The 12,090-nt window shown below is 43.8% G+C and overlaps 1 protein-coding gene across 2 annotated transcripts; it reads left to right on the plus strand.

Moving 5' to 3' along the window:
• The first annotated feature begins 297 nt into the window (after positions 1–297).
• PPP1R17 (protein phosphatase 1 regulatory subunit 17) lies at positions 298–10,657 on the plus strand. Of its 2 annotated transcripts, none has more exons than XM_009990875.2 (4): positions 298–379; positions 2,231–2,383; positions 3,666–3,827; positions 10,578–10,657. In XM_009990875.2, exons 1-4 carry the CDS (start codon positions 298–300, stop codon positions 10,655–10,657), a joined length of 477 nt encoding a protein of 158 aa, XP_009989177.2. The 2 variants fall into 2 exon arrangements, with proteins under 2 accessions (XP_009989177.2, XP_086471149.1); XM_086615023.1 differs by lacking the exon at positions 10,578–10,657 and adding an exon at positions 6,465–6,547.
• The last annotated feature ends 1,433 nt before the right edge of the window (positions 10,658–12,090 follow it).

The raw sequence follows: 12,090 nt of genomic DNA on the forward strand, positions 1-12,090 counted from the left end.
CGTACTTCCCGTGCTAGTGTGGGCTGCTTACAGCAAGGCAGGTGGGAAAATGGGATATTGTGTGTGCAACCAAGGCAGTGAATAAATGCATCTCTTGGCGCACGCGAGCAAAATCAGGCCAGCAGACTGCATGACAAAAAGCAGCTGGAAGATGAGAACTTCTCATGATCTGGGTAGCAAGCGGATACATAACACCGATATGTCTGGTTTATACCATGCTGCTGCTTCTTTCTTTTCTTTCCTTTTTTTTTTTTTTTTTATTGTAGTAGCCTCAAAGAGGGAGAAAAGCCTGTTTCAATGATGTCAACAGAATGCGTTCAGCCACTTGATATCCCAGAAGACAGACTGGACAAGCGAGATTCACACTGTAACCATTTAGGTAAGTGTTATTAGATGATGTCATTGCAGTAATTAGAGGGGTGTTGTCTTCACATCATTAGGTCCTGTCCAGTGCCTGTTTTTCCCCTCCAGCAGCACAACTGAGCCCTCGTGAAACCAGATAGATTACACCTTCTGCTGACACTTCTGATGCCAGATGGAAGGGCAAAGAGTGTTTTTCCTCCGTATAAATATTAGCTGAAGCTCTAGACCGAAGTTAATTAAAGAGGAGAAGGGAAAAAGAGTCATTGTTCTTTTCCCTGGTAGAAAAAGTAGAGCAGTTTCTTCATTTATACCACAATAAACCAAAATCGAGGATATAACTGAGCCTTCCCTGAGCACATGCTTTGCATGCAATTGCAGTAAAAGATTTCAAACACCGCCTTTGCCTCCATTGGAGTGGCTTTCTAAATACCTCTCCTTCATCATCAATCTGTTTCCTCTCTTGAACCTATTTCATACATAATTTTTGCACTGGGAGTACGAGCGGCATCTTTGCTCCGCCGCACTCCGAAATGGCAGAGATCCTACTTGATGGATGTGGGTTTTTTTGCATATTCACGGTCTTTGCCTCTGCTTCAAATGCTGTTATTTCACTCCTGCCTTGCAAAATTGTTGTGAAGATTTAGCAACCCAGAAACAAAAATCTGTTTGGTTGTTGTTCCCCTTGTGATGACAATAACGAAACACTCATGCAATTTCACTTGCCTGTCAAAAAACGCGTCCCACCGCAGGCAAGCACAATTTTATCAAGTTTGTTTATCTGGCCTGCGAGGAAGGTATCTGAGTTCTGCCTCCTCCACGTGGCATTTCTAGCCACAGGCACCACTTTTACAACTGCTGGTATGCCAAACATAATTGTTCCATAAAATTACTTATTTAAATAACTACGGAACGAGTCCCATTCTACAGTCAGGAAACTGAGGCAGCGGGAGGTTAAAGGAGCCCATCAGGACCATGCAGGAAGCCTGCAAGGGCTAGAAAGACATCTTCCAGGGATTTCACCTGCAGGTTATCCTTCCCACATCTACCTGCAGATGTACGGCTGCTTCAAACGGGGTGAGAGAGCCGGAAGGAGGTCCTGGAAGGAGGTCCTGTTTCACCCAAGTCTGCAGTCAGGGGTTGGGTGGGGGTGTGGGGGACCCTGCTGAAGCCAAACAAGCAGCCTCTGAGAAATCCAAGTATTGGTTTGCGCCATGATCCTAACGACAGGCTACCTGCAATATTTTCGGCTTGCGTAAGCGCCCAGGAACGCAGATCCCTGCAGAAAAACCGTGCTGACCATCTGAGTCAAGGCTTGTTTTAAGGAAAAACCAAAAATCCAGTGTGAATGTTCCATAAATCAAAAGCGAATGCCAACTGCTCGGTGGCTCTGGAAATAAAGCCAACTCTTGAAGGGAACAATATCCTGCCTCGGTTTGCCAATACCTCAGGCTGACCCCGCACCCGTAAATCTTTCCTTCACAAAAGTGCCTTTGTAACTCTGGAAGACACAGCCCGCACAGTCAGCGCTGGGCGAACCAGGGATGGTCGTGGGACTCTTGCGCATGGTCGTGCGGCCGTCCCCCTGCCATGTAACACACAGCTGCCCACAGCTCTCTCCCTCTGCTTTACGTCTCCCACCCACGACGCAGAAGGACCACCTAAGTCACTTGACTCCCACGTAGCGTGGCTCGGCGGCCTCTTGTGCTGACTTTCTGTTTAAGAGATGTTTCTCCTCAGGCATTTTAAATTACTTGGATGAAAGCAGTATTATTAAAGCTTTTCTTTTCACCATCTGGTTTACTATTTCACCTCAGTTTCAATTCTTATTAATTTATTTTATTCTCTCCCCCACCCCCCCCCCTTGCAGAAGATCTTTCAGAGCAGCTGATTAAGAGCTGTGACCTCAAGAAGAAACCAAGAAAAGGTAAAACCACCCAGGCTTCCCAAAACACTGAGCAGGAGCAAAAAAAGCCAAGGAGAAAAGATACACCCGCTTTACACACCCCACCACCTCTAACAGGTGAGCAATACATCCCTTGCCTTTGAAATCCTCATTCAGCCGAAGGGCCTGAATCTGGGCACAGGTCCAGAGACCCTTCATTCACTTACGTCCCCTTGGAGCCACCTCTGGTCCAAACTCAGCAAGGATCCAGTTCAGCCCCTGCGCTTTCTTGTGCGACGCGTACCCAGTGCTCAAGGGGAGGCTGGACAGGGAGACGTTCTGGGGGGAGACAGGAGAGGCACACAAGCCGGTTGCGGGCTGCTCCTCCTGGAAATCGCAGGGCTCTTGTGCTTATGGGGACTCTGGCAAAGGGTGGGTGGTTTGGGAATCCAGAAACCACCACAGCAACAAGGGGCTCCTTGTAGGACGCTCCTGGCTGCTGCGCATCTACAGACCTCTGAAGTTCCAAGAGCCAAATGCCACCAACCTGGGGAAGGGAAGAATGAGCAGGGGGCTGCCACTGAAACCTGACCATCTTCCAAGACCAGCAGTGGGAACAAATGTTTGTCGCTCCTCTCTGCTAACAAGCACTTCTTGTTGTGCTCTCCAGGGAGAGCGCTGTGCTCTTGTATCAACTGCATGGAGTCCTTCTTCCCAACCTGCACGTACACAGAGGAATTAGCCAGTAACTACTTGCACGGTCCCCTGCGTACACGCAACAATTTACTAAGTCAAAAACAGGCAGCTGGGATTTTCCAGTGTTTGTAATCCAGGTATTGAACTCAGCACCTTTGACTCTGTTCAGCTCTCACATGTATCTGCCCCTCAGCAATTCTCCCTTAGGGAAGAGCGGCTCAGAGGTGGGAGAGATGCATTTTGTGCCCACAGTAGCCATATCATCAAGAAAACAGAGCTTCCCTAGCTAAAACGGGCCATTTCTGTGTGGTCACATCGCCCCCAAGCAGAGGCCTAAACATCTATATGATTATACTACTTTGGTAAGATGTCTAAGCTTCTGGAATAGAAGGTTGCACTCATCTTTACTAGGATTTCTGATGGGCTGCAGTCTAGTCCATTAAGTACAACCAGAAACCAGGTGGCTTGACAGCATCAGTCTACAGCCTATGGATATAATTTGACATACATACAGTTGGAAATGCATACCATTGCAAAACTTGAAGAGTTGGTTTTTGCACCTACTCTCGCAGAACCTACTCTTGTTGCACCTACACCATGCAGAACAGAGCATCCACTCGTGCTGCCTTACTTCAGAGCAGTCATTGGGAAAGTTGCACAGGTGCAAAGTTCTTCGAGGCGAACAAGGCTGAAGCGGCATTTTCTGGTTTTTCCTTGTGTGCAGGCATACTTTCAGACTTTTCTGATAATCTACTGAAAAGATATGGTATCACAGAGAAGCCACAGAGAGAGAGAGTGACTTCAGGCTCTCAGATCACCGAACTGGAGCAGAAGAAGCCCAGGAGAAAAGATACGCCTGCGATACACATCCCGCCCTTGATAATAGGTAAGAAACTCACTTTTGGGTAAAGGTGCTCCAAAGAGGAAGCAACACGTAACTGCTGTCAGAGGTATGCTTGGGAGGAGGCTGGAAGGAGGTTGTTCTACCCAGTGTACTTAGCAGTTCCTGCTGGACTATTTGGTCAAAGTATGTAACAGGAGCGGTGGCTCACAGAAAGTCTTTCCCATGTTCCCTACTCATGCTTTTGGGATAGAAGGGAAGGGGAGTGAGAGAACATATTAGATTACTTGATTATCTCTTGCAAACGTGATCCTACTTTTGCAACAGGCCAACTCCTGCCCAGCTTTTTCAAATTGAGCACATGCAAATTTTTCAGGTCACCAGCACTGACATATCTCACACTGCCTCAACCAACCTGGAGCAAAGCTGTGCTGATTAACCTCCTCTTAACCCCACAGTCCCTACCACGCACTGAGGAAACCAAGCTGTCACGAACTTCTCATTAACAGCACCTTAAAAGACAGTTCTGTGCTTCTGGCATAACACGTAGTGCAGCAGCTAATTTGACCATATGAGGCCAGCCAGCCATGTTATGGTCCCAAGACCCTTTGTTTGTTGAGTTTCCCACACTCCTCTATCACAGAAAGCCTCAATTCCTCACTATTTCTGAAGGTCTTCAAACATGTAAAGCACTGTGTAAATGTGAACTATTAGTGCTAGCTAGAGGTGCAGGAAACAGCACAAGTTTGCATGCCGTGCACCAGCCCTTTTCAGATCACAGGATGGAGCAAAAAATAACAAATGAACAAATGAAAGGATGAAAAACAAACAAACCAACCCCAGATCCAAAACTAGTACTAAAACTGGAAAGCACTGCTCCCTTGGGAACCTCTCATATGAACCAGTCCTGCAGTGGGCTAGCACCACGGAGCAGCGAGGCACACTACATGGAGAGGTCCTGAGACAGATCCTTTGGCCCTGAGTGACTAAGCAACAGTTCAGTACATCAAGCACCTGAGTTTCAGGTACACTTTGAACAGAATTTCCTGGCCACCTCATAATTATAAGGTGTGCAAACGGCTTCATCAATCCAAACAGGCACCTGTATTTGTAGACACCTCTTTTCTTTCTGAATCTGAGCCTTCACAACTGACTTAAACACGTGCGAGAATTTTTTTTCATTTAATCAGTACTGGGGTCCCAAAAGCAGAAAGGAGTATGACTAAGTTTGCAGGATCATGGCAGCAAACATGGTGACTATTAGTGCCTTGCATATTGATCTGCCTAAGGAAAATGCAATTTTTATTTGCTCATTAAACTCGAGCAGCTCAATGGCTTGTGGCATCAGAGCTGCTGTGAGTGAGTCACTGGAAATCTGGACCAATTATTTGCTGGGGGGAATGAAATTTATCATACAACTTCTGAGCCCAACTGCAAACGTTCCACTTTGAAATATTTAATATAAACCACTGATAATGAACTGCTTATATAGTTGCTGGAGGAAATTACCCAAAACTTCACGTGGCAAATAAATCAGGTGGCAAAAAAAATCATAGTCTTTTAGGGATCGATTCAGAAACAGAAGCAGAGGCAAAATTTATCAAACCATTGGTAATAAATATTAGTGCTGTGCAATATACTCGAAGCCTGCCCTTCCCATGGACCTTGGAAGAGAGATGACACATTATTTTGGTCAGTTCAAAAACACTCCCAAGAAAAAGTTGCCTTTGGCCGTTTGCAGTACCTTTGAAGATGCTGTGTGACCTTTGTACTTCAGGGTGTACGCAGAGAAGGAGAATCTGAAAGTGGAACATGTTTGACAGAAATCAAAGCTGAAATCTGTGACACGAAGCTGAGAGGCTTGACTCTTGTTTGATTTAAATGTAATTGCTAGCTAAGAGGATGCAGCAAGGGTGAATTATTTCCCTGACCTGCCTCAACAACACTCTGGTTGGGTTAGCATCTAGTCACTTACTACTTCACATGTCAACCCTAGCTTTAACTAGCTCAAGTAGGCAATGACGAGAGAAATAAGAATCATTGTAAGGGTCTTCACATCCTGCCTCCTATGGAGACTTCTTCTTTAACTTTTAATACTTTTCAAAGTGAAAAGAAGCTAACACAAGTTATACGGAAACAGAAACCTGTTATAATCTCCAAATGATTTGGTAATCAAAAAACTCAAAAGGGAAGAGCGCAGAAAAAGAAAAGTGCAGTGACCTTCAAATGTGTGACAAAACCCAAGCTGTGTGCATTTGCTGTTGGGGAACGATAGAAACTAACGCCTTTTTCAGCTGTTTGCAATTACATCTCCAATGACACTTTCTTGCTTACTGGTGAAGCCACCTTCCAGCACCCAGCATGGATTCAGAGCCAGCTGCTAGATGCTGTCTTTCTGCACGGAAAGCTTTTCTGGATCCTGTATTCTGGGTTGGTTTTCCAATGACTGGCTGCTTGCAGCAGGCTTGTGCCTGTATCAGGGGCAAAGCAGCCTATGTGTCTGAATGCCTGAATTTCCCTCCCTCCCTCCTCTAAGGATGCATATTTTCTTTTCAAGATCTGTACCGACACACAGCGTTCTGCTGGCTGAAATTTGCCAGCGGTGGCTCCATGACTTGCTACGAAAAAGTGACTCATTGTGGCTGAGGGCTGGTCCAGTATTTACTACTTGTTTACTTTCAGGGTTATCCCATCAGGTAGCAGACAGAGCACAAACAAACGGAGTTCTTGCGGAACTGCTGTGCAAAATAGAACCTGAATTATAGACTTGAAGACCTGAGAAGCCCCGGCAGGGCTATGTGTGCTAAATAAATAAAGACAGATCTTTCTGTCCCCATCTCCCTGTTGGTGTTGGTGCGGTGGGCAGCTCGCTCAGTGCCATGTGTTTCCCTTGCGACCTGCTCATGAGGATTGTCCCCATTTCTAACGTTTCCCCTTCAGATTCCTCCCAAATGCCACTTCCAGATGCCAATTCAAAAACTCAATTCTTTGTAGTAACAGAGCTTAATTACTAGATAATCTTTTTAAGCAGCTGTCCACACAAATAGCTTTCTTGTAAATGTAGATAAAAATGGCAGCTGTGTTATCTCCCTCCATTTTGACCAGCTGGTTATGAGTGCTGTAGGAAGGGCCCTCTCCTTCTTGGATGGCCAGAGAGATCTTCTATCACAAATAAAAGCAAGTCAAACAGACCACAGGAAGTGATGAAAATCAGTGTATCTACTGGACAGCACCTGATCCTAGTGACAACTAGAATCAGTTTTACACCTTGCAAACAGCCAAGGGGGCTGCTAAATTAGGACCTGAGTGTTACTGTCTGCAGGAACCCATGGCTACCTGTTGTCTGCAGAAGGAGACTAAGGAAATCAGTCCTTAGCCAGCTTAAATGTCTAAGCCTGGGCATCACAAAACCCTTCCCTACAAGGATCTGACTTCTAAATGTATTCAACCGTCAAACTCCTACTGAAGTGGTGCAAATAACATCGTGCCATGTGTGTACAAATGAGCCATGAGCAGAGGACTGCTCCAGTGGCCAGCTCCCCTTCAGTCAGCCAACACCTTGGCTTCCTGAAGGAATTAGAGGAGAAGACAAAAATCTCGTTACAATTCTAATGTTGGGGTTTTTTGCCTCTCACATGACAGTAAATGATTTGAATCTGATCCAAAGCCCATACTCAGCTCTGGGACGCTCTACTGCCATGCCCACTTAGCAATATATTCAATTAACTGAGGTATTTTTAAGAGCTCCTCAGGCCTGTGGGTTTCACCAAGAATGTAAATACATATGTAAATATGGGAACGCGGTTCCTGAAATGTGGCTCCTTAGGGTTTCTTAATCAGATCAGAGATAACTAGTAAAACCACAGTTTCAAACCCTCATTGTCCCTCATGCTCTAGAAAACCAGTTAAGATAGGATAACATCAACCCCTCCGTGAAAAATCTCTGAGTGATGCCGGAGAAGTACAGCAGTTTAATGTCACCTCGTGCCCTTTCCCAGTGCAAAAGATGTGACCGGAGATCTCCTATACTCTTCCAACCCAGCTGCAAGAGTTGTCCATAGGCATTCAAGAGGAAGTGGTGCCATCTTGATGGTTTTCTGATTTATAACCCTGCAGGAGTGGCTTAGGTTAAGGTGGCAGCTGGCAAATGGTTGATTCAAGCCAACTTCTACGTCTGCCTATGTTTGAGCTTCCTCACAGAAGCTCTCATGTCTCTGTGAGCCTTTAAGGTCCTAGTCTCTAGCCAAACATCACAAGTAGTTCTGTTGGGAAAATACAGCTACATCGTGTTTCCACGCCACTTTCTTTAGTCAGATCTCTTGGCAGATACTAACAGAAGAATCTACCAATCCTTAAAATGAGTCTGCAGGATAAGCTGCATTTCATAATACACACAGCTGGGAAAACAGAGGCAGGGAGGCTAAGTGATTCACTTAAACAGTAAACAGAGAAAGACCAACTTAAAAATGTTCTGCAATTCCGAGTCCTGCTCCCTCCTTTAAACCCAGAATTTCCAAACCGCATGTGGTAAAGCAGGCTTTCCCAACAAGTGATCAGTAGCATTATATCAAAGAAAAAAAATCCTTTCCCTGTCTTATAGAAATAATCTAGCTAAGTATTTAGAGGATTTGTATCCTCTTTCCACTGTTTTGCATTAAAAGGCTGATTTTAAAGGCACATAGTTGTCCTTGAAGTTGCTAGTGGTCCGTGGTCTGGTTAATAACAATCAGCTCTAGGCTACGTCCTCCTCTGAGCTTTGAATCCTGAACTCTGCTGGAAACCTTGGGAGTTCATCAGTCACCAAAGTGATTCATTGATAACGATGCATCATCTTACCATGGATTGTGGTAAGAGTCTGGCACGCTACTGATGTGGGTCCAGCTACGAGCTGGGGACCTCTGCTTGGCTGCTACCTTCCAGCTGTCTCTAGCATCTGCTTTAAAAGGCTAGTTTTTTGTATTTTAGCTATGTTTTCCTCATACCTCAAATGGTCCATGAAGAAAACAATAACAATAAGAAACCCACCCTTCCCTAAAAAAAAAAAAAAACACCAAAATCTCAAAGACAACAGGAAAAAAAATTGTCTATATTTGCCTAAGTTGTCTATGTGAATAGAAGTCTGAGTTGGGAACGTTTACATCCACCTCCATAAAACGGCGTAATTCTTTGCAGTTATCAATGGTGGTTACTCAACTGCTGCTTGAACAAATGAAGTCCTTTGTGATTCAAAATAATATTCATTCACGCCTTTCAGTTTATCTCATGGTCCTGCTGAAACCAGCTAGTTCACAAGACCTGCATACAAATGAAGCAGGAGCGAACTTAAATGAAGGGCAGTATGGGTTAATATTTTCATTAATTCATCACCTCTTGAAAAGACTCCAAAGTTGAAGAAAAACTTCCTGTGTGGTATTGCTCTATTTTCAGAGCTCATCAAGACTGAAAGCCTTCTCTGTGAGAGGGCTTTCGATGCAGAAAGAAGCAAAACAGGTTGGTTTGACAGAACATCTCAGCTGGTGAGCACAGACTGTGAGCAAACAGCAGGAGACCAAATTAGGGAGAGGTTTCATTGATCTCCACACAATGGTAACCCTCATCCTGTTTTTAGACTACCTTAACCTCCACACCAAGGAATGTAGGCATAAAATATATCTTACAGGTCACTTGCTTTTTACTGGCAAAACCAACCAATCTGTTAAAATAGGGATCACCAACATTTTCTATCTAACTCATTGTTTTCTTTTCACTCCATTAATTTAATTTCTAATGAAGAGAGCAGTTACAGTAATTGTGATATCTTGTTATCACATAAAAGCCTCAAGATCCATAAGGGGTGGGCTTACTGTTTTAAGTACGAGAGAGAGAAAGAGAGACAGAGAGAAGTGGGGAGAGGCATTTATGGTTATTTGTGGAAGGTATGATCCACAACCTATCTACATAATAGAGAAGGACTTGGGAAGAAGGCAAGACTTGTACATGGAAAGACACTTCACACAGCATACCTACAGCTGATGAAAAGGTTTCCGGAATCTCCATGGTGTGCTTCAACTGTGAAATCAAAGTCCTTTCAATATCACGTCATACTGTTCTTCGTGCTTCCGTGACAGGGACAAAGCTTTATTCTTCTTCTCGGATGGCCAGGCTTCAAAACATGTTAAGATCCCAGTCCTCAGTAACTCTTATACTGGCTCAAACCCTTCAGTAACATTCCTGAGTGTTTTAACCTTACTCTTAATCCGGTTGCTTTTGCCATTTATTGACACTATATAACTTCAGTGGGGATGGCACTTGGCATGTAGGTATTCTAACCTTTGTCTCTTTTGGCATCTGCATTTGCAAAATCTAACTAATATTGCTGTACACATATAGAAAACAAGCATGCAACATATAGAAAACAAGCATGCATGCACACATTCACACAAATGGCTCAGTCACAAAGATAATCACAGTATTTATTTCAAGCTCTTTCTCTTTTTTAGCTTCCCGAACCCTTTTAACAAACAGGTTCCCAGATGAAGCTTCAGTGTCTCATTTCACAGACAGCAGAAATATGCTGGATTTAAGAGTGCCTGATAAATGTAGCTAAAAATGCAGTGATCCAGTTCTAGTTCACTAAATATCAGGAGTAACTCCCATGATGTTGGAAAACTATGTTAGGATCACGAAATTAGAGAGGACTGAAAGATTCTTTTCATCCTGATATTTTCTAAAGAAGTAATATTTTAAATCAACTCCTTTTCTCTCTCTCTCTCTCCTATTTTTTTTTTCTTTTGTGTGTGTCCTTCTGTTTTTAAGGTACTAAGCTGCTTACAGAAGAAAAGCAGACAGTGATTATGGAAGATGAAGAAAAGGATGGAGACACAATCCCCAGTTAAGATTACAGTGATATTTCCAATAATGCAGTGTAAATAATTCTGGGTCATTCAAAGTGGCAGCACATAGAAAAAACAGTCCTTTCATTTTTATAAACAATAATTTCCTCAAGCATGCACTTGAATTTAAATTCTCTTCAAGTGCTTATCTGCATCTCATGAAATCCCAGCAAGCATCACAGGAGATGAGGACAGAAATTTCATTTACGCATGGGGTTGGAAGGATTCTCTTGGTTTACGAAAAGCAGCTTCCCAGGATTTTTGTCAATGAGGAACCCACCTCTGATCAGATCTAGCTTTGTGCAGAGTGGTGATAAGGGTTAACACAAACACCCCCACCAACCCACTGTACGTGGCACTCGATACAAGAGTGGTTGCTAGCACAGGGCCGTAAAACATCATGTAACAATTCAAATTGCATTTTTCTCCTGACAATTCACCTCATTCGTCCAGCTTTCCTCTGCTGGAATAACATTGGCCACAGAGCAAAGTCCCACGTGCAGAGCTGATGGGACAGATGGAGAGAGTGGGAGGGCAGGAATCAACTCCAGAGTCCCTGAAATGCAAAACAAGCACTTCCTCTGCCTGTATCTGCTCAAGACTTGTATTCGGGAGGAGAAAAAAGGTGCATTTACTGGAGTACAAAAACTTACAGCTAAGGGCTGTCAACATTGACCCATCAAACAGGATGGAAGACAGAGCTCTCAGAAGAGAAACATATGGGAAGTGCAGTGCCTGCCTGTTACATCAGGGTAGACTATGGATTATTTTTTTTCCTTTCAAGGGTTTTATTCCTGAGTTGGTGAAAGATAAACTAGTTGGGTAGTTGATCCTTTTACTCTGGATTTTTTCTTTTGACATCTGCTTTTTAAACTGAGTGCTAGGTTGTCAGGAGGGGCTGTAAAGATTAAAAATTGCAACAAGAGAGTAAAAATTGAGTAAAAGGAATAGTATTACTCAATTGCATATGCATACTGCAAGGTGGAACAGCACCATGCCTTTTTTTTAATAGTTTATCTCATTGATTCAATCAAAAACTGTTTTCACAGCCAGCTACAGCCTTCAGCATTTGTACAAACAGAGATGAGTACTTGTAGAACATTATACAAAATAGGTAGAACTAGGTAGTTTCCTGCTTACCTTAATAGCTCTGTGCGCTAGACGGAGCAGCACTGCTGGCTGGACCATTAGGGAACTCAGCAGAGAGGTTAAAGATTATCTAGCCTGGCAGACTGGATTTAGCTACCTTTTTAACACCCTTAGTCAGACAGCTGAGGAGCACACTAGTTTGGACTTCATTTGCCACAGTGACTGACCCAGCATCTTTCATGACGCCGTTCATTCACAGATACTCTGCTTCAAGTGTAATCAACAAGCTTATAATGAATAAATGTGTATTAAAGTGTACAAAAGGCCAGCTATCTTACTAATGGGAT

The sequence above is a fragment of the Tauraco erythrolophus genome, chromosome 7, assembly GCF_009769465.1.
Source record: "Tauraco erythrolophus isolate bTauEry1 chromosome 7, bTauEry1.pri, whole genome shotgun sequence".
NCBI classification, from domain to species: Eukaryota; Metazoa; Chordata; class Aves; order Musophagiformes; family Musophagidae; genus Tauraco; species Tauraco erythrolophus.